General features: G+C 41.0%; 1 protein-coding gene across 3 annotated transcripts in view; it reads left to right on the top strand.

Moving 5' to 3' along the window:
- KIAA1109 (KIAA1109 ortholog) overlaps nucleotides 1-20,314 on the top strand; it is a 147,618-nt gene that overhangs the window by 31,525 nt on the left and 95,779 nt on the right. For all 3 annotated transcript variants that reach the window (XM_036241410.1, XM_036241409.1, XM_036241411.1), the window contains exons 14-25: nucleotides 620-711; nucleotides 1,955-2,072; nucleotides 3,643-3,798; nucleotides 4,058-4,155; nucleotides 5,469-5,647; nucleotides 6,324-6,430; nucleotides 7,258-7,466; nucleotides 10,699-10,926; nucleotides 11,696-11,833; nucleotides 15,962-16,141; nucleotides 17,775-17,903; nucleotides 20,016-20,135. In XM_036241410.1, the coding sequence (XP_036097303.1) occupies nucleotides 620-711; nucleotides 1,955-2,072; nucleotides 3,643-3,798; nucleotides 4,058-4,155; nucleotides 5,469-5,647; nucleotides 6,324-6,430; nucleotides 7,258-7,466; nucleotides 10,699-10,926; nucleotides 11,696-11,833; nucleotides 15,962-16,141; nucleotides 17,775-17,903; nucleotides 20,016-20,135 (1,754 nt within the window). The remainder of the gene's footprint in view (nucleotides 1-619; nucleotides 712-1,954; nucleotides 2,073-3,642; nucleotides 3,799-4,057; nucleotides 4,156-5,468; nucleotides 5,648-6,323; nucleotides 6,431-7,257; nucleotides 7,467-10,698; nucleotides 10,927-11,695; nucleotides 11,834-15,961; nucleotides 16,142-17,774; nucleotides 17,904-20,015; nucleotides 20,136-20,314) is intronic.

Raw genomic sequence — 20,314 nt, 5'->3', positions numbered from 1 at the left:
CCTTGTTCAAGGTTAAATGACTGTCTGAGGGACAACAGGCTTAGGCCTGAGACAGGAACAAATAGAACTCAAGTCTATGTCAAACTTTTTTCTCAGGGATTCAGGTGTTTGAAAAACTACAGTAACAACAACAAAATGCCCAGAGCAGAATGCACGTTGGAGTAGCCATGTAACAATGACAACAGGGTCCGTGCTCCGGGAGGGCCCCCCTCGAGAGCAGAGGGAAGTACTGTGCCCACTGCTCCTGTTCAGAACAGGCTACTTGGGGTTGTGTAAGAACGGGCATGGCGAGGAGTGGTTGAAAAAGATGAAAAGAGGTACGCGGGCGTCAGTGGAAGGAGAGAGGACGTGGGATCCATCTTAACTACTTCAAAACTCTCATTCAGAGAATGGGCTTGTAGTTTTACGCTGGAAAGCAGAGTCATAACAGACATCATGTGAAGATGGGACTTTCTTCTCTCAGAGGTGTTCAGCTGAGAAAGTAACCTGTTAGCTGGCAAGCTCCCTCCCCACCACTGGGTCTACCTAAATAGTGACGGCCACCACTTCTCGGGAATTCTCCTTTGAGTGGGGTGGGGTTGTTTCCAGTAGCTTCTTCATTTTATGTTTCATTTATTAGGTTACACCCCTGCAATTAAAGGACAGCTCTTACATGTTGACGCCACTACCAGCATGCAGTACCGGACCCTGTTAGAGGCAGAGATGTTAGCGGTAAGTCTGGGGTATATGATGATATGCTTGGGTGCATAAAATGCAAATTTGGTTTTAATTTTTCAATGTAAGATTTAATGACCAGGAAGACATCACACGGCCCATCTCCTGTTCTAGAACCAGCGGGTGCTCCTGGCCCTGTTGGGGGAGGAGTAGGCTCGCAGTGCCGGGCGCTCCCGGGCGCGCTCTTCCTGGCGGGGGAGTGACCGGAAGGCCATCTCAGGTGGGGTTTTGGCCTTTAAATATGAACAGTTGTTAGAATATTATTTTTAAACTTCGCTATATGGCTGGATTATCTGTCCGATGTTGTAAATAAATCTTTTGTTTTTTACTATGTTTTCTGGCCCCATTGGATTCTTTCTTTGGGCTTAATAATTCATTCTGGTTTTTACTTGATGAATAATGTGAAAAGAAGAAAATTTTGATACCTTGGATTGCTCCATATTACAAAGAGAAAAAAATACGGAAATGCTCATGACCAAAATTTCAGATTGGGGATTCAGTAATCAGGCAGCAAGGGTCAACAGCAATAACAACAATAATAAAAGCCACTTTGTAGGATGGCTGACATTCAGAGAGGATTCTTTTATATATTTTACCAGTAGGTTCTTAACTGCTTGCCAAACAAGCTATTTACACATGATACATATGTAAATTAAGAGGAACATTTTGCAATTAAGCAAGAATATATTGAGTACCATGAATATGTATTTAATTGGCATATTAAGCATTGTATTGATGCCTGAGCTATTGCTGATAAGTAGTGCTATGCACACATGCTAGTCCTGGCCAGGCAGCTCTTGCCTTTGCACAGCTGTTCAGCTTTGGCAGATGGAATTCAGGCCTGTAATGACCATGCTGTCAGATGGGAAGCCAGGTGGCCAGCGCCAGAACTGTGTTGACAGTGTGCTGTGTGCACCCCCTCGCCCGAGCTGCTCCCGAATAGCTGGGGTGCAGAGGAGTCATGGGTATTCGGGTGTTGGCTGTTACTCTGGGAGTTTACTCAAGGGCTATATTGAAACTGTAACCTGACTGTCGTTCCTCCAGTCTTTTGACCACATCATGGCTTAGTATTTCAAGGAACTGGATGTAACCATGGACCTTTAGCCACAGAAATATTAATATTTCTAAGGGACCTTCTGTTCCACTTAGTAGGAAAATAATTTCTCACCAGTGAGTGTGAGTTTATTTCTGATGCTGTACACACAGGCTTACATTTTAAGCTCTACCTTTTGGTTTTCAGTTCCACATCATTGCCAGCTACCCCCGAGTGTGGAACATGCCCCAGACGTGGCAGTGCGAATTAGAGGTGTATAAAGCCACCTACCACTTCATCTTTGCACAGAAGAACTTCTTCACAGGTAATTTCCTAACATACACAAATGCATGAGAGTCATCACAGGGAACTGCTTGCCATTCGGGAAGTTTTGCTTTTAGATTCAACATAGGGATTTAACGACACAAACTTTCTTCTTTTTAAAAAAATTTTTTTTCCTTTATTGATTTTAGAGAGAGAGGAAGGGAGAGGGAGAAAGAGCTAGAAGCGTTGATAAGAGAGAACATCGATTGGCTGCCTCCTGCATGTCCCCCACTGGGGATTTGGCCCACAACCTGGGCATGTGTCCTGATCGGGATTCGAACCAGTGACCTCTTGGTGCAGGGTCAATGCCCAACCACTGAGCCACAGCAGCTAGGCAACACAGACTGTCTTAACTTGCACATTTTGGGGGCCGAGATTACCAAAAGGAAAATTTAAATTTTGGTATGTTGTGCTGTCTTCTTACCCAAAAGGAAAATATGAACCCAAAATTGAGCTGAGAGGAAATAAAAGAACCCATTTTAGGCTGGTGCTTTGATTCGATCTAGCAGGGAATATGGCGGGGAAGATGAATTGGTTCCTTTCTCTTCCTGAATTAGGCATCAGCATGGCTGAATGATTTTGTTTTCATAATTGTAATCCACAACAGTATATTCAGATAGTCAAGTATGTTATGTTTGTATTGGGAGACCCTACTTTCTCCTTTCCATTGGCATAGATAATTGAGTTGATGTCCTTAGAAAAATTCCTTCATTTCTTCAGCATATTATGATAGTTACTAATATTTAATGAGTATGGAAACATGTAATCTTGGTGTCTGAATAGCATAAATATTACTGCAGAAAAACAAGCAGCATTTATTGAGACTTCCTGTGACAAGTTTGGCCAAACAGAGTTGGTCTGATTTGCCAGGGTCAGTGGCTCTCCCAGAGCACCTAATATTCGCTTGACTGAATGCTGCAGTCTCCCCTCCCTCCCTCCCTTCCTCTCTCACATTGATCTCTCTCTCTCTCCCTTCCACTCTGTCTAAAAAAATCAATGGAAAAATACCCATTAACATGGGTATTTACAACATGAGGATTAACAACAACAAAAAACATGAAAAATGAGGTCAACCCTGTTTCACTGAAGAAATTCAATGAAATGAGATTCTTTCTGCCAATTAACCAATTATCAAGCCACACCCCTGAAAAAGAGAGAGGTAGAAAAATATACAGGAGAGGATAGAGTGAAATAATCAAGCATACATTTCTGGCAGGGGCATGTAGGATAGTATAAAAATCTGGAAGGATTGTGTAGAACAAAATTGGAAAGAAACATCCTCAGAGTTGGATGTTTTGATAGTGGAATTCTCTTTAATCTTCCATAGTCTCTTTAAAAAATAATTTATGGAATGCATAGATTTCTTCTATTTGGAACTGTGATTACTAAGTAAACATCTGTTTTCTGTTAAATCATTTAGCTATATCTTAACCATCTTTTAATAGTTTAGTATAAAAGTTCTTTTTAGTTATGAATGAAAAATTCATTTTTGACTGGTGTTACAATCTTCACATTTTGTTTTCTGACTTTCAATAAATTTTAATTTCTGTCTCCCATCCTGATTACTTTAGATTTAATTCAAGACTGGTCTAGTGATAGTGCTCCAGACATCTTCTCATTTGTTCCGTATACGTGGAATTTCAAAATCATGTTCCATCAGTTTGAAATGATCTGGGCTGCTAATCAGCACAACTGGATTGACTGCTCCACTAAACAACAGGAAAATGGTGAGAACTTTGTAAAAATTGAGTTGAGTATTCTGTTCATTAAGACAGATACCAACAAATTGATAATGCTTTTATAGTTGATACTGGAATTGATCTTTTTTTCATTATTTTGTGAGACTTTCAGAGGAGTATTTCAGAGTTTTATTGGACTAAACATGTGGTCTTAAACTTAATTTTGTTTAGATGTGTCTCTAAGGCATTTTTTATTTATAATTTATTGAAGTGAAAAGGACATTTTTTTTTTTTCCCTTTTTTGTAGTATATCTGGCAGCCTGTGGGGAAACACTAAATACTGATTTCTCCTTGCCGTTTACGGACTTCGTTCCAGCTACGTGCAATACCAAGTTCTCCCTAAGAGTACGTATACTTGATGCATTTAGTAGGTTTGTTAGTAAGTTGGATTTCCCAAAGCTTATCCACCCCCTCGTGTCCACCAGTCCCCTGGCTACCCTGAAGTAGTTTAGCCCTCCTCCATCCTTCACTAACTTCCATGTCACAGAAGTGCCCTGGTCTCTTTTGTAGTTAGCGATAGCATTCTGCCATTCCCCTGAGTTTTCCACCTTCCCCAAAGAAGGTGGGCAATAAGGAAATCATTTTGAGTTGATTATTTCTTAACCTCTGTGACTGATCTATGTCTTTTTGACACCCCTTCTAGCTCTGATGTTTACTGTGTCTGAGAACTAGCTTTTATGTACTTCCCTGTATGTCATTCCTCACTGTAACCACGAACTCAAGCGACAACCACAAATACCTTTCTTCCTTTTGTCTGGAAACCAGCCTATATGCACCCAGGATTTTGTGGAACACCTAATTGTAGGGCACGGCCATCAGTAGTAGTTGTAGTATCGATGGAGGTTATGCTGGTAAAAAAAAAAAAAGGCAATTAATGATAAGAGCAGCTGACACTTGTTAATCATTTTCTATGCGCAGATACTATTTCCTGTGCTTATGTGTAGTTATTTCATTCTTGGAACAACCCTCCAGAGGCAGGTGTTACTGTCTGCATTCGTGGACTATGAAACTGAGAAGCCACATTTAGTGACTCGTCACATAGCTAGAGTGGCTGAGGTGGAATTTGAACCCAGGCAATAGATAGAGCATAGGGTCCTATTATTTTAAGCATTTGACTTTGCTGCCTGTTAAGAAACCAGGCATTAGGATGAAAAAGATTATGGGACCCAAAAAAACAAAAGTGATGCTGAATTAAGATCCTTTGATACACCAGCTTAGAATTCCTAAAAGCCAGTTGAGGAATCAAGACTTATTAGAATCAAAAGAAACAATCATGTTTTAAAAACTAATAAAATTACAGAACATATTCCACCTGGGCTTATATTAGTGAGACAGTTTTTTTACTTTTTACTGAATTACATGTGAAACAGCTATTATACCCACGGAAGATAATCTTTTCACTGTTTTGTGGAAACTGTGCTGTTTATTATCCTGACTTTTTTCTTGACATCTAATCAGAATTTAGTTTTAATCAATGTAAAATCTTACTTCAGTTATTTATCTGACTGTTCAATGTAAAATCTGTGTTTTGGAATTTATGGTTCCTTTCTTTTGAATTTATTCTCAAGATTATTATAGAGAGGTTTGGCTGTAAATAGTAACCTGAAACGTTTATAGACCTATTTTATTACTGTGAGTTATTATAAATTATTTTTTAGGGAGAAGATGTTGATCTACATCTGTTTCTACCAGATTGCCACCCTAGTAAATATTCATTATTTATGCTGGTAAAGAATTGTCACCCAAATAAAATGACTCAGGACACTGGTCTCCCTGCTGAGTGTCGGAGCAGCCAGAGAACGGTGAAGCCCAAATGGCGGAACCTCACGCAAGAAAAGTGAGTGCATAACAGGAGTGGCTGAAATGTTTCTGTTTATATGTGGAGAAACTATTCTTCAGAGTCTTTCAAAGAATAATAATAAATTTGATTATCTGTACCTGTTGTTTGTATACAATGAAAGGAATAAGTACCTGAGTAGAAACTTTATTCTTTTTTTAAAAAATTAATTTATTTATTTTTGTTACAGATGTTTCTCCTTTTTCCCCCACTGATTCCCTCCTTCCCCTCCCTACCTGCCCTGTCCTCAGCTTTGTTGTCTATGTCCATTGTTCATGCATACATACATATAATTTCTGTGGTTTATCCCCCCCACCTTCTCTTCTGGGGATTGTCAGTCTGTACCCCACTTCCACGTCTCTGGGACTACCCCGTTCCTCAGACTGTTACGTTCATTATATTCCACAAATAAGTGAGATCATGTGATATTTGCCTTTTCTGCTTGGCTTGTTTCGCATAGGATAATACTCTCCAGGTCCTTCCATGGAGATCTTTTTTATAGCTGCATAGTACTCCATTGTGTATATGTACCACAGCTTTTTTATCCATTTGTCTACTGATGGACATTTGGGCTGTTTCCAGATCTTAGCTATTGTAAATAATGCTGCTATGAACATGTGGGTACATATATTCTTTCTGATTGGTGTTTCAGAAACTTTATTCTTTACTCTTAAAGGGCTGGTTGGGTTGAATGCTGGACTGTCCCCAGTGTCATGCTTACAATTGATTATACATGGCATCCAATTTACCCACAAAAAGCAGATGAACAGCTAAAACAATCATGTAAGTGTTTTTATATAATTTGTACTTTGAACATCTGGTGTTGTGATTGATAATCATCAAAGATTAAAAAAAATGCATCTATTCTTTTAACATAATTGTGTGCATTTAAAATCTTTTAAGGATTTTGATATTATTATAGCTAACTGTTATTGAGCATTTACTATGTATCAAATACCAGGCCAAGCTGCTTCCTGTCTTACATTATCTTGTTTAATCCTTACAACAACTATGAGATAGGTATTGACATTTTTATTATCATTGTAGAGTTGAGGAAGTACGCTCAGAGAAAGCAATCACAAAATTTTTTCAAGGTCTGCCATCTGCCACGCTAGTTAACCTGGAGCTTATGTGCCTTAAAATTGGGATCCAAAATGGAATTAGAATCAAGCAATATTTCCTTTGTATTTTTCCAGTGAGTTAAATTTTAAAAAATAGTTTTCAAAATTATTCTTATATATGGAGCTTGATAACATCATGCTGTATTTGAATAGCTATTTAAAGGAAAATAGCTGTACCTTAATGTCCAAGTATAGTGAAAGCCTCATCCTGACCCAAATTTATATGGCAGGGACTTCAGAGGAACTTTTCATTGATCCTGTGCAGTCTGATTGATGTATTTCTACACATATTTCAATGCAGTCTACTCTATTGTGTATTCTTGATTATTGGTCTTTCAGGTTTGTTTTCATTATATACTATAGGTATTATATCAGAGTTAGTTGCTTTCATATTTGCCAAGTAAAACTTCTTAGTGAATAGTTCCTTGAAGAACTTCTCGGAGATCCTTTCCTCCTTCACCAAATTTTTAGTTTCTGAATTTATTCCAGTGTCAGAAATGGAGGAAACGATGCTGTCCGTATTGAGGCCGTCCCAGAAGACGGCAGACCGAGCGGTTTCTTCTCCCTCTACTTCTTCCCGTCCGCCTGTCGATCCCTCCGAACTTCCACCTGACAAGCTGCACGTGGAGTTGGAACTTTCCCCGGACTCTCAGATCACGCTCTATGGACCACTGTTAAATGCCTTTTTTTGTATAAAGGTATGATTTTTAAAAGAACAGGCATGTTTTTAAACATATACGAAGCAGTGACTATCTGATTGAAATTGAGACCATTTGCAATAGCCGGTGGATGTTTTAAAGTGTTGAGAATATATCATATATGATATAGGTAGTGCTAGACTCAATTGCAAAATTATTTATTAAAAATACTGTACTCCTCATTTCATCATTTTTTTTTTTAGCATTTAGCATGTTCTAGGAATTGTGCTAGCTGCCAGAGCTAGAAATGATATCGCACCTGCTCTCAAGGAGAAAAGCTAGGAGGGATAAAGTGGACCAACTTTAACACATTGTACTTAGTGCAGTAATAGAAATACAAGAGAACCTTTTATGTGAGGTTAATTGGTACAGGAAAAGTCTACTTCAAGCGACTCCATTAAAACTTTATTTCATTGTAAATAAAAATCAAAGATTTGTTTGGAGCTCCATCTTAAAAAATTGAAGCAAATATATGAAAGTAAGTTTATTTCAGAGTATCACAAATTTAGGTTCTGAAAACGTATGCACTATTTTTTGAGCAAGGATTGAACCAAGTGTTGATTCATTTTGGTAAAACTCACGGAAATTGTGTGATTGTGCAGTATGATAGCACCTACAGGTTGATGCCTGTGGTATGATTATGAGGCTGTTTTAAGGACGATGTGCGAGAACTTCGTCATTTTCCTAGAAGTCACTCTTATTCTTTTGATATTGAACTCATACTTTTAAAGAGCCCCCAGCAAGTCATCAGTAATACTTACTGATTGGCTCTTCTTTGTAGGTAACTGCTCTAACCTTCCACATCCTCATTTTATTAGTGAGAGGTTTTACCTGGGACTTGAGCAGTTGTCCAATGAAACTTTCAACAATTTCATGAAATTTTGCATTTTTCCAGGATTTTGAAAATTCACTTTGCTTTAGGTTTTCATTTAGTGTTGGTTTTTTGCCACACCTGACAACCAAAGGGAGACGAATGGTCCAAACCCTAGCAGTCACAAGCAGTGGCGTTCCGTGTGTGAATCTAGATCCATCAGTGCTCCCTCATGTGCTTCCTTCTGTGGTCTGGCTGCTGCAGAGGCTGCGGCAGCAAATGTGCAGCTGGCAGAGTCCCGGAACCTGCCGGGACGGGGGCGTCGTTCATTCTGGGAAGGTCTGGGATGATCAGGGCTGGTCAGGGAAGGACAGTCGAGGTTTGTTAGCCAAGACTAGAGAGGAAGTGCCGGCTGAACGGTTGTAAGGTACCTGAAGTCTCCCATCAAGCAGACTCTGAGCGGAACCTGTATTGAGATGCAGAAAACAGAGGAAAAAGCACCAGTTCTGGGAAGCAGTAGATTTGGGATTGTTTTTTATCCTCATTCGAGGATACTTTCCCATTGATTTTCAGATAGAGTGGAATGGAGGAGCGGGAGAGAGAAGCATCGACATGAGAGAGACACATTGATTGGTTGCCTCCTGCATGACCCTGACCAGGGCCGGGGATTGAACCTGCCACCCAGGTACGTGCCCTTGACCAGGAATCAAACCCGTGACCTTCGGACTACAGGCCAATGCTCTAACTGCTGAGCCAAACTGGCCAGGGCAGATTTGGGATTTTAATAGACCTGCCACTAATTAACTGGATGACCTAAGCCTTTCGACATCCTGCTCTATGAAAATACTTGAATTGACCTGATGTCCAGAACCCTAGCCAGGAAACAAATGTTAGAATTCACCCATACATTGACTTGTTTCTAATATTGAACAAACGCAGTCAGCAGTGTGAACAGGAATATTTTAACAACTTTGATTACTACTGACAGATCAAGTAGATAAAATTTAAATTCAGAATGAGTGGGAAGAAAAATAATTTCAATGAAAAATAAATTTTGCTCAGTCAGTGTGGCTCAGTGGATTGAGCGTCATCTCATGGACTGAGAGGTCCCTGTTCAGTTCCTGGTCAGGGCACATGCCTGGGATGTAGGCTCGATCCCCAATAGGGGGCGTGCAGGAGGCAGTCAGTCAATATATCTCTCTCACATGATTGTGTGTCTCTCTCTCTCCCTTTCTCTCTCTCTAAAAAATCAATAAAAAAAACCACTCATTTAAAATAAATAAATTTTGATGCAAAGAAACCAGAATATTAGTAGTTAAAACACTAATTAATTCATAAGAAACCAGGATGATTTATGTGAAAGGAAGTTTTGGTAATTGCTTTATAACATGTTTTTGTCAGCAATAAACCAAAATTGGACATGCTTATTAAACTGTTAAAACATTCCTGATAAATATTCCAACTGGAATATATGAATGACAGTATTTAGCTAGTTGGATTTAGCAAACTCATTTTCAGTGAAGTGATCTGCTTCCCCGAAAGGGTGCCTCTGGGTGTTACTTCTGAGAAGTATAGTTGACAACTGTTGAACCTTACAAGTCTTCAAAGATTTCTTCTAGGATATAGATTGCAAGTTTTTGCTATAACTGGAGGCGGTGTTATCATGAAGCTTTATTGTATGAACTTCTGTAACTTTGGGGGTTTTTTTGCTGTTAATATTTATTTGCTAAGCAGCCAAGTAAGCATATGTCTTATATATGTGTATACTTTTTTCCTTTCTAAGGAAACAGACCAGATGCTTGTTTTTTGTTTTTAATCCTTACCCAAAGATATGTTTTACTGATTTTTAGAGAGGAGGGCCCTGGCCAGTTTGGCTCAGCGGTTAGAGCGTCGGCCTGCGGTCCTGAGAGACCTGGGTTCAGTTCCCACTAAGGGCATGTACCTCGGTTGCGGTTTGTCTCCAGCCCTGGTTGGGTCGTGCAGGTGGCGACCGCTCGGTGTGTCCCTTTCACGTCAATGTTTCTCTCTCTCTTCCTCTCTTTCCCTTCCACTCTATCTGAATAAAAAAATGGAAAAATCTCCTCAGGTGAGGATTAAAAAAAAAAATCAATAGAAGGAGGGAAGGGGAGAGGGGGAGAGCGAGGGAGAAGGAGAGAGAGAAACATCGATTGCCGCCTGTACTCATCCCAACCGGTAATCGAACCCCCAACCTGAGTAAGTGTCCTGATCAGGAATTGAACCCAAGACCCTTCAGTGCACAGGGACAATGCTCCAAACCAACCGAGCCACCTGGCCAGGGCCAGATGCTTTTAATTAAATAAAATAGGTTAGGGAGATGCCTAGTTACAAACTTTGGGCTCTAAGGTGAGAAGTTATTGTTACATATCTCTGTTGATAGCAACTTGCTCATAATGTTTATAGGAAAACTACTTTGGGGAAGACGACATGTATATGGATTTTGAAGAGGTTATTTCAAGTCCGGTTCTGTCACTGTCAACGTCGTCCAGCTCTGGGTGGACTGCAGTTGGAATGGAAAGTGACAGAAAGGAAAACGAAAGTTCAGCCAAGTCGATTCATCCGCTGTCCTTGCGTCCTTGGGATATTACTGTGCTGGTCAATTTGTACAAAGTTCACGGGCGTCTTCCTGTTGTAAGTGTTCACATATCAAAGTAGTCTGGAGTGTCATGTGAAATTCACCCAGCATAGGAAACCGTGTGTGTGCACATGCACACAAGTATTTAAAAAATTCACATTAAAAACAAAATCTATCCTTTTATCTCTGTAAAGCTAGTTTATTATTTCCTTCAGAATGTAATTACTTGATCATTGATAATTTCTCCTTTCACTTTAGTTTCTTCTTTGCTGTTCTGCGTAACTTCAGAACATTTTGACATGGCAGAACATTTTGAGTTACTTTGTTTATAGTTAGCCCCATGGGTATTCTAGGACTTACCATTTTCATAGCCTTTATCTCCAACTCCAGATCAGTTTGGGGTCTCATGGTGGACCCGTTACAAAATCAAGGTTCAGGCTTGGCCCTGGAGGTTTAGATACAGCATTGAATCCTGGTTCACTCTAAGCGGGACTGAGGGCCCGTTGGGGCTGACTTGGAACAGGAATATACTCCCCAAGGAACCCAGGGCCATCGGAGCCAGGCCAGTCGGGGTCTGGGCAGCCCTGAGCTTTGTGCCGTTTGCTGGCTCCACGCCCTGTCCTAGGGGTGCACAGCGGAGTCACTGTGCTCAGTACACCTCCTGTCCTTGCTGGGGTGGCACAGGTAACGGGTTGGTCAGGGAGATGGTTTCTTTTCTTAAAAATCAAAACCTCTTAGTCATATAAGTACAATTTTTATTTTCTCATACTTCCTTGGTCTTCACCTTTTCCACATCTTGATTATGGGATTTTGTTTGATTTCTAGCACGGAACTGCCGATGGTCCTGAGTGTCCCACTGCTTTCTTGGAAAGACTGTGTTTTGAAATGAAGAAAGGATTTAGGGAGACCATGCTGCAGCTTGTGCTGTCACCCCTGAGTGTTTTTGTCAGCGACAACTACCAGGTAATGGGGAAGTGAGTTGTGGTAGAGACTTCGGGATTTCTTGTTGCTGTCTGTGGGGTGAAAACAATGTGTTAGCTTCTGTGCTGGAGTCGACAGCTCTGTAAACCAGGGACTTTTCATGTAACCGTAGTAAGCATGTACATGTGTATGGATGTATGAGAGTTTTTCAAGAATCTCTTTTCTTCTGTAATTCCCTGTTTATGTGGTCTCAGACAATTATATTTTATACCTATTGTTTTTAGAAATGCAAAGAAATACTTTATAACTTTCTCATTTATTTATGAAAGGGAAAATGTAGAAAATCTTGGTGGATTCTGCTGAAAATCACAGCCTAATTCTTACTATTAACCATAAATCTGCAAAACATGCATATCTGCATGGCCAGTGATTCATTCTTTTCATCTAACATACCTACAGGATGCTTTGTTCATTCTCTCATGATATCCCTGGGGCTCTTTTGGAAGAGAACAGTGATATTCATCAAATGGGAATAATTTATATCCTGCGTAGATTATCACTTTATAATTATTACTTTTTAATGCCAAATGGCTTATCTTGCTACCACTACTCTAGGGTTCTTCCCTACTTTTATGCAGATGGTGTGCTTTAGACATTTAATAGATTTACCCAAGCCCAGGTAAATAGGTAAGTGGGAAGCTGAATCCGATACTCCAGATTGTCAAGGAATGATAATTTACTATGGACTCTGTGTTGAATGGATCATCTTATTTCTCATAGCATACCCCATTTCACTTTTTTGCGATAAATGATTATATTTTTCTACATAGAATTTTAATTTACTTTTTTTCGTGTATATTTACATAGTTGAGATCGTAGTTGAAACTAACGTTTACTATATGCTTGTTTTGCCACAGAATGTGCTTTGTATTTTAAACTTCTATTTCAAAATAATAACAGATCCACAGAAGTCACAAAGTTAGTGCAGAGAGTTCCTTGGGTTGACCTTTTCCATAATTATAGTGCAGTATCAAAACCAGGAAGTTGACACTGGTGCAGTATGTACGCGTAGTTGTGTCAGCTCACCACGTGTAGATCTGTGGGACTGTCTCTGAAATGAGGGTGCAGCCCTGTGCTGTGGTCGCGAACATCAGACTTGCTCAGCACCTCTATTTGAGCTGCCACAGAAACCTTGACCACTCTGTTCTTCTCTCCCACTAGGGGGCACTAGACTTGGTTGGGTTTTTACTCTGGGAGAGGTGTGTGTGGAGAGGAAGTTCATCACCTTGCCGAGGAGATTAATAAAGGTGAAGGGAAGTATCTCCTGATGCTGAGTTCTGCAAACCTTAGCTGAATATCTGGTTTCTTATGAGTACCTCGTGCCATTTAACTTTTATTCCCATCACTGCATTCTCAAAAGACTGGACCAGATATAAAACATTTTATCGAGCTCATCACGAGAGGTCACATGAACCCTCACGACAGAGTTGTGGCAGATTTGTGCAGAGACCGAGGTGCTGGGTGCGGTGTGTGGGAGAGGAGTTGGCGGGGTGCACCTGTGAGACAGCAGAGCACTGGTTCCCACGTGCTGCAAGTCGTCGCTGTCCCCAAACCTGCCGACCAGGGGCTCTCTCTGGGCTCTCGCTGTCCGCTCATCTGCTGAACTTGCTTACATTTTGCAGTGCTGGCTCGTCTGTTCCTAAGACCTGTTTTCTTCCTTAGTCTCTGTTCTTTCTAATGTCCTTTCAGGGTGGTAGGCTTTACACTGTGACTCTCCCAGGGTCAGTCCTGGCTCACTTACCTGTAGGTGCTTATTCCTGGTGGTGTTAGTCTTAACGCAGGGCTTCAAGGTTAAGGATCTAAGGTGATGGATAGATTATTGTGTCTGGCTCAGGAGACCACACAATCTACATCATGGTTATCTTATGATGCTTCTTAGCTTTCTAGGGCTCCTGCAGCAGAGTACCCCACTGGGTAGCTCGGAACAGCAGACGTTTGCTCCCTCCCAGTTCCGGAGCCGTGCCCTCTCTGAAGGCGGGAGGAAAGGGTTCTGCCTTCCTCTTCCTGGCTTTCGGAGTTTGCTAGCAGTCCCTGTCATTCCTTGCCTGGCAGACACATCGCTCAGGCTCTGCCTCCATCCTCATGTGGCACTCGTGTCTGTGTCCCGATTCTCCTCCACTAGGACATGTCTAAGAAACCCCAGTCCACTGGGACCTCATTCTGACTTGATTGCGTCTGCCCAGACCCTGTGTCCTGTTCTGTGTCCAAATAAGGTCACACTCACAGGTACCTGGGCTTAGGACTTGAACATACCTTTTTGGGGGACACCATTTGCCCATAGCATGATGCAAGCCATAACACAATTTAGAATATAACCTTTACTAGTGTACTAGGTAGGCTATACCTTTAGGATAAGCCAAGATCCACATGTATTATTGAGCTAAAAAATAAGAAAACTATGAAAATTTATTCTGAGAATTATGGAATCTGCCAGAAGAGACTGACCATTTTCCCAGCTCCCTCAGATAAAACAAGGGAACTAATGCCTGGAGAAGTTAGACAATTTTGCTATTGTCACACAGCTTAGATGAGAACACCATAAAACGTGTTGAAAGTTCTAGAGCTGTATTATAGTCATAATTTGAAATTTTCTTTTAAGAAGTCCTTATGAGCCCTGGCTGGTTTGGCTCAATGATTAGAGCGTCGGCCTGCAGTCCAGAGAGACCCGGGTTCGGTTCCCACTAAGGGCACGTATCACGGTTGCAGTTTGTCCCCGGCCCTGGTTGGTCGTGTGGGTGGCAGCCACTCGATGTGTCCCTTTCACATCGATGTTTCTCTCTCTCTCTCCCTCTCCCTCCCTCCCACTGTATCTGAACAAAAAATGGAAAAATGTCCTCAGGTGAGGATAAAAAAAAAAAAGTCCTTATGAATTAGATTTAGTCCTTCTCCTTAAAATTTTTTTTAAAGAACACATTTCCACAGACGTGTTGAAACAGGGACCACTAACCTTGTAAGGCGTCTGCGCACACACGGGGAAGGCCGCCCTGGTACACTTGCTGGGGAAGCTCTGTGAACTGTCTCGGTGGATACAGCATGTGACATCTCTGTGCAGACCGCTGTGAGGACATCTGTGCAGCGCCTCGGGCAGTAGCATCTGCTTTTGTGGTCTCTCTGTTAGGTGCAGTGGGATACCTGGTGACCAAGGCAGAAGTGGTCCTCATCTACCTGGCCGAGAGAGAAATATTGAGGAATTGCCGTTAAGATAAATACTTCAAGCGTACGAAGTGCTGCAAGGAGAGGTGTGGGGTGCTTGGCAGCGTATCGTGGTCTTGAGACAAGAATATGATAAAATGTGCCTTTTATAAAGATCTGTGGTCCTTTTGTAGAGCGTGGAGCAGAGCGATGTAAAAGTGGGTGCTGGAGGGCTTTGCACACGTCCTGGCAAGAGGGCTTGGGACTTGGCCCGGGATGGTAGAGGGCAGACGGAGGATGTCGGTGCATTTGTGAGATACTGGGAGTAGCATGTGCAGAACCTGGCGGCTGGCGGGTAGGCCACTGTGAGCTTGCTCGATTCTGCATTCCTGGTCCTGTCCTGTGGAACTAGTGTTCCAGGCAACAGCCCATTTTAGCACTCAGTCTTTAGCTTTCTGGGTGAATTTTTGACATTTTCTGTTTCAAATATTTGCTGTTTTTAGTAGTGAGTATATAATTATTCTCTGTAAATCAGTTTCATACTTAAAAACTCTAAATGGAAGATGGCTTCCTTCCCTAGTTCTTCATTTTATGGTATTAGTGGTCTCTATTGTCCCCTGTTCTTTTATTCTTTTTAATATTTTAATCTCCTGATTCCTGCCTTCCTACGACATTGGCCTGTTACACTTCCTGCCCTCAGAGTCGGGTTTCTTTTTCTTCACCAAGGCCGGGACCACTCAGAGACTGGCATTCCTCAGAGGGCTCCTCTGTCTCGCTTTGTGGCTGGGCTCTCATGGGCACTGTCACCGCAGAGCCTAGCTCAGACTGCTCCGTGGGTGAACGCCGTGAGCAGCTTGTGGGTCCTGGCGCTTATTTTCCAGAGAGTGTGTCTTCACTATTGGTCTCCGGGGGAAAGCAACGAGAGAGCATGATGTGATTTTCTTATGCTTCTCACCATGTTCTTGTTCTTGTTTTCAGCAGCGACCCCCTGTGGATGAAGCGCTCAGGGAAGGTCACATCACCCTGTCAGGCCTCCAGCTGAGAGCTCACGCTATGTTCTCCGCAGAAGGTCTGCCTCTGGGCAGCGATTCCCTGGAATACGCGTGGCTCATAGACGTGCAGGCTGGAAGCCTCTCTGCCAAGGTCACGGCTCCGCAGGTACAGGCTCAGAGGACAGTCGCTTGCTGCTTCCCTCTTCCTCCACGCCCCCCGGCCCCAAGCAAGCTGCTGCCTGCAGGTCCGCTGCATGTCCGCAGTGCATTCTGACTTCTGACAGTCACAGTCTTCTTAGCGACAGATGAATCAGAGACAAGTGTTACTTTTCTGAGCTGCATAAAACTGATGAGTATAATGTTTTAAAGTTCTACATAGTACTTTAAAGAATTTGAGACTTTATTTTATTTAAAAAATAAAAGCGAATTTACCAGAGAGTGAGCCTAGGTCAGAGTGCCGGCCGTGGCCCTCCGGACGGATTCCCTCCTCTCACCACCCCCTCTGTCCGCAGAAGATTGGAGGCCTTAGGGACCGTGTGCTTCCAGAAATGGACCACTGAACTCAGTGCAGAGCCATTTCATGTGACACCTCACCTGCTGAGCCATGTCTTTGTGCTAGGATGCATGCTTCTCTTGGCGTTTCAAAGGACTGGGATGTGGTAGAAATGCACATACTCAATTTTAATGAACAGTTATAGAATGGATATGAAACATGTAATTGAGAGGTAGGTAGTAGCAACAAGGTGAATAAAGATCTAAGTACCTTCTATATCTGAAAGAAATTGTTGGGAGACAGTAAAAGTTAAGATTCTAGGAAAATGAATGAATTGCATAAGAGATATTTTATATAAAAAGAGGCAAAAAGATGTATTCAGTACTCTCTGACATCATAATTAGCCTTTTCTTATTATCCACCATTTCCTGTCTTTCCATTGACAAGTAAAAACTGAAATACACAATGAACGGCTTGTTTTCTGACAAGCCATACTGACCTGCCAGGCTGGATGGACATAGGTCCTTGAACCTAAGGATTGCTAGACTGTCATGTTTATAAGCTGCACTTCTTAGAAGATGACCATTTTCTTCTGCACTAGAATCGTGGCATCACTGTTTCCTGAGAGGTTCATGATTCCTTAGGTGCTTTTTAATGTTCATGCCATTCTTTGTATGCTTTCAAAGTAAAATGCATGTTTTCTAGGAGTTTAAATTATGTACTTTTTGTGTAGGGGATAGTATCATGTATACCCATGTCTCAGTGTGTTAATTAGTTAAGTTTTTTTAATCTAAAGGTTTGATGAAGAATTGATATATGGTTACTTAAGCCTCAATTTACATAAACAAAAGTACTTTAATTTTCAAAATATCTGATTTCTCCAAATTGTAGTTCAATATAATAATTAAATACTCAAATTTCACATCAAAGCTTGTTTGATTATTAGGCAGAGAATTCTAGGTGCTTTCCTATGTCGAGGATTCCTGTTAGTCATGTAAGAAGAAAGAAGAAAGATATAACCTTGAATAAAAATACTTGCTTTAGAAGTTGAATTTTTCAGTTGAAATGAGTTTTTATTTTGGCAATGTATTTTGTCATTCACAAATGCAAAGTGACGCAAGCTTATAAATGATGTCAAGACAGAAAAATCATGATATTGACTAACAAGTGGATTATAATATAGCAGCAGGTGTGAGACGGTATTTTGATTCTTTCAAGCTGTTTTAATATTCTTGATTATCTTTTAAGCTCTAAGCAGTTGTTTAGTGTGCTAACCGTGTTGTCAACCTGTACTGCTTATTTGTAGCTGGCTAGTCTCTTGGAGTGGGGACAGACATTTGTTTTCCATGTGGTATGTCGGGAGTATGAACTGGAAAGACCCAAATCAGTAATAATATGTCAACATGGAATTGATCGTCGGTTCTGCGAATCCAAGGTACGTTAACTAATAGGTTAGTCATATTATAAACACAGATTTATTTAAGTGGCTGATTGAGATACCAATTGTAAAACAAATGCACATAGCCACAAAGTAAACACTGTATTCAGTTTTTTTATTTAATAAAATTATTTTTGCTAATTTATACCAGTTATTTAGTGGTAAGTATCTAAAATATGAGGTAATATTAAAACGTGCATTCACAAATAAGTGGAGATATGAAAATTATATTTTGTCTCTTCTGTTTTTGTGTCAACACTCAGATCTTACTGCATTATTGCACCAAGTCTTTGGGACTGGCTGTATATGTGTGTCGAGAGTTAGAAACTGAAGAAACTGAAGCTGGAGGAAGTTCAGATTCCTTGCATGACACTGTTTGCAGGCCCCTGTCTTCTAGAGTGTGATTAGCAGTGTGGGCATTTGCAAGGTTTCCTGACTTCACTTCGCATGCTCTTTCCACAGCATTGCATGACCTTGACTCAGGGTCATTACAGCACCTTCAAAACCATGCGCTATGGCAATGACATGCAGACTGTAGTAAATACTGTGCCTTATGAATTTGGGGGTGGGGAGCATTTTGCAGGGACAGGGAAAAGTATGCTCATTTCAGAAAACAAGGCAATTTTAAAAGAGAAAAATAATTTAACCCAATTCCACAACACAGATAAGCATTGTTAACAGTTTGGTTTTCTTTCTATTTTCTTTCCCATGTGTCTTTACCGTCTTCTTTCCTTTTTTCTTTTGCTGTACAAACTATATTTGTTTGCAAATGTGTTATTATAAAATGAACGTAATTCAACCTGCTTTTAATTTTATGTCTAAAGAGTCTGTAACCCATGCTTATTTGCCAACGATAAAGGTACAGCTACAGTTGGTAATACAATTAGTTTTTCTTGTTATACACACATTGCCAGGCCCCCAGGAAATTAGTTCCTTGGTCATTTGTCACCCAGTTATTTTCTTAATGATAATTCACACATTCTTATAGGTGTCTCCTCCCTTCTTTTTTCTTTTATGACCCAAAGCTTTTAAGTTTCATTAAAAACATTTAAAACTCAACTTTATTAGGGCATAATTTACATACAATAAATTCACCCTTTTAAAGTTGTACATGTTTTCAGAAACATGGTGTATACTGCTGTCACCATGAGCGCCAGTGAAGACGCAGAGCATTTCTGTACCTTAGAAATTCCTTCGTGTGTTCCTGTGCAGTCGGTGCAGAGGCACACAACCAGTATGCTTCCTTTCATTTCGGATTCGCTTATCTTAGGTCTACTTTGTGTGGAGGGTAGATGCTCACGAGCACTCCGCCACTGGCCAGCCGCTGCGAGCTGGCGGGCCGTCACTTACTCGGGCTGCCACTGCCCAGGAAGCTCGTAGGTGGTGTGTGTGTTCTTGTCCAAGTCTGTGTGTTAGGAGTGAAACCAAATCAAGTCTGTGTGGCTTGTCCTAGATAGTACTGTGATATTTACAGTTGATGTGTTTGTGGGTGTGTGTAACAAGTATGTATGTATGTGTATGGTGGACTCACAAAATCTTACAACTTTAGCCCTGGCCGGTTTGGCTCAGCGGTTAGAGCCTTGGCCTGTGGTCCACAGAGACCCGGGTTCGGTTCCCGCTAAGGACACGTACCTCGGTTGCAGTTTGTCCCTGGCCCTGGTTGGATCGTGTGGGTGGCGGCCACTCGATGTGTCCCTTTCACATCGATGTTTCTCTCTCTCTCTCTCCTTCCCTCCCTCCATCTCTATCTGAACAAAAAATGGAAAAATGTCCTCAGGTGAGGAAAAGAAAATAAATAAATAAATAAAATCTTACAACTTTAAACTACAGTCTTATAAACCTATGACATTGTTTACTTTGACTATTCCTTTTGAGTTTCAGTAACAAGTTATATATGAATTCTGTCCATTTAAACTTGCTACTTGCTTGTTTTGAATGAAAATGGTACATGGTTACTTATATTTAGTTTTCTAATTGAAGGGATTTTAATTGCTGATGATTTTGTTTATCATTATAAAAAAGTGAAATTTAACCTACTGATTTTTAAAAATACATGTGACCAGAATTTTGTTTAAATAGAATTAACTATTCCATCTTTTTTCATTTCAGTTGAGTTGTATTCCTGGGCCTTGCCCAGCGTCAGACGATTTGAAGTACACCATGACTCGCCTAGCGGCAGACGGAGCTGATGTGTACGTTGTGGAGCACGGCTGCGCTACGAATGTAAAGGTACAGTTGTCCTTTTCTTTACCAGTGTAGTTCTTTTTCCTTTTACCAAACCAGACCTCTGTTTTTTGAAAAACAATACACATTTATAATTTGCCATCTCACTAACACTATCGAATTCTAAGAGATCGCTTTCTATTTTTACTCATTTGTGTTCTCTTCCAGTATTATTTTAAGGCATC

Source organism: Molossus molossus, unplaced genomic scaffold (genome assembly GCF_014108415.1).
Source record: "Molossus molossus isolate mMolMol1 unplaced genomic scaffold, mMolMol1.p scaffold_m16_p_4, whole genome shotgun sequence".
NCBI lineage: Eukaryota > Metazoa > Chordata > Mammalia > Chiroptera > Molossidae > Molossus > Molossus molossus.
Note: the sequence above shows the minus strand (reverse complement) of the source record. Positions and strands in the feature narration are given on the sequence as shown.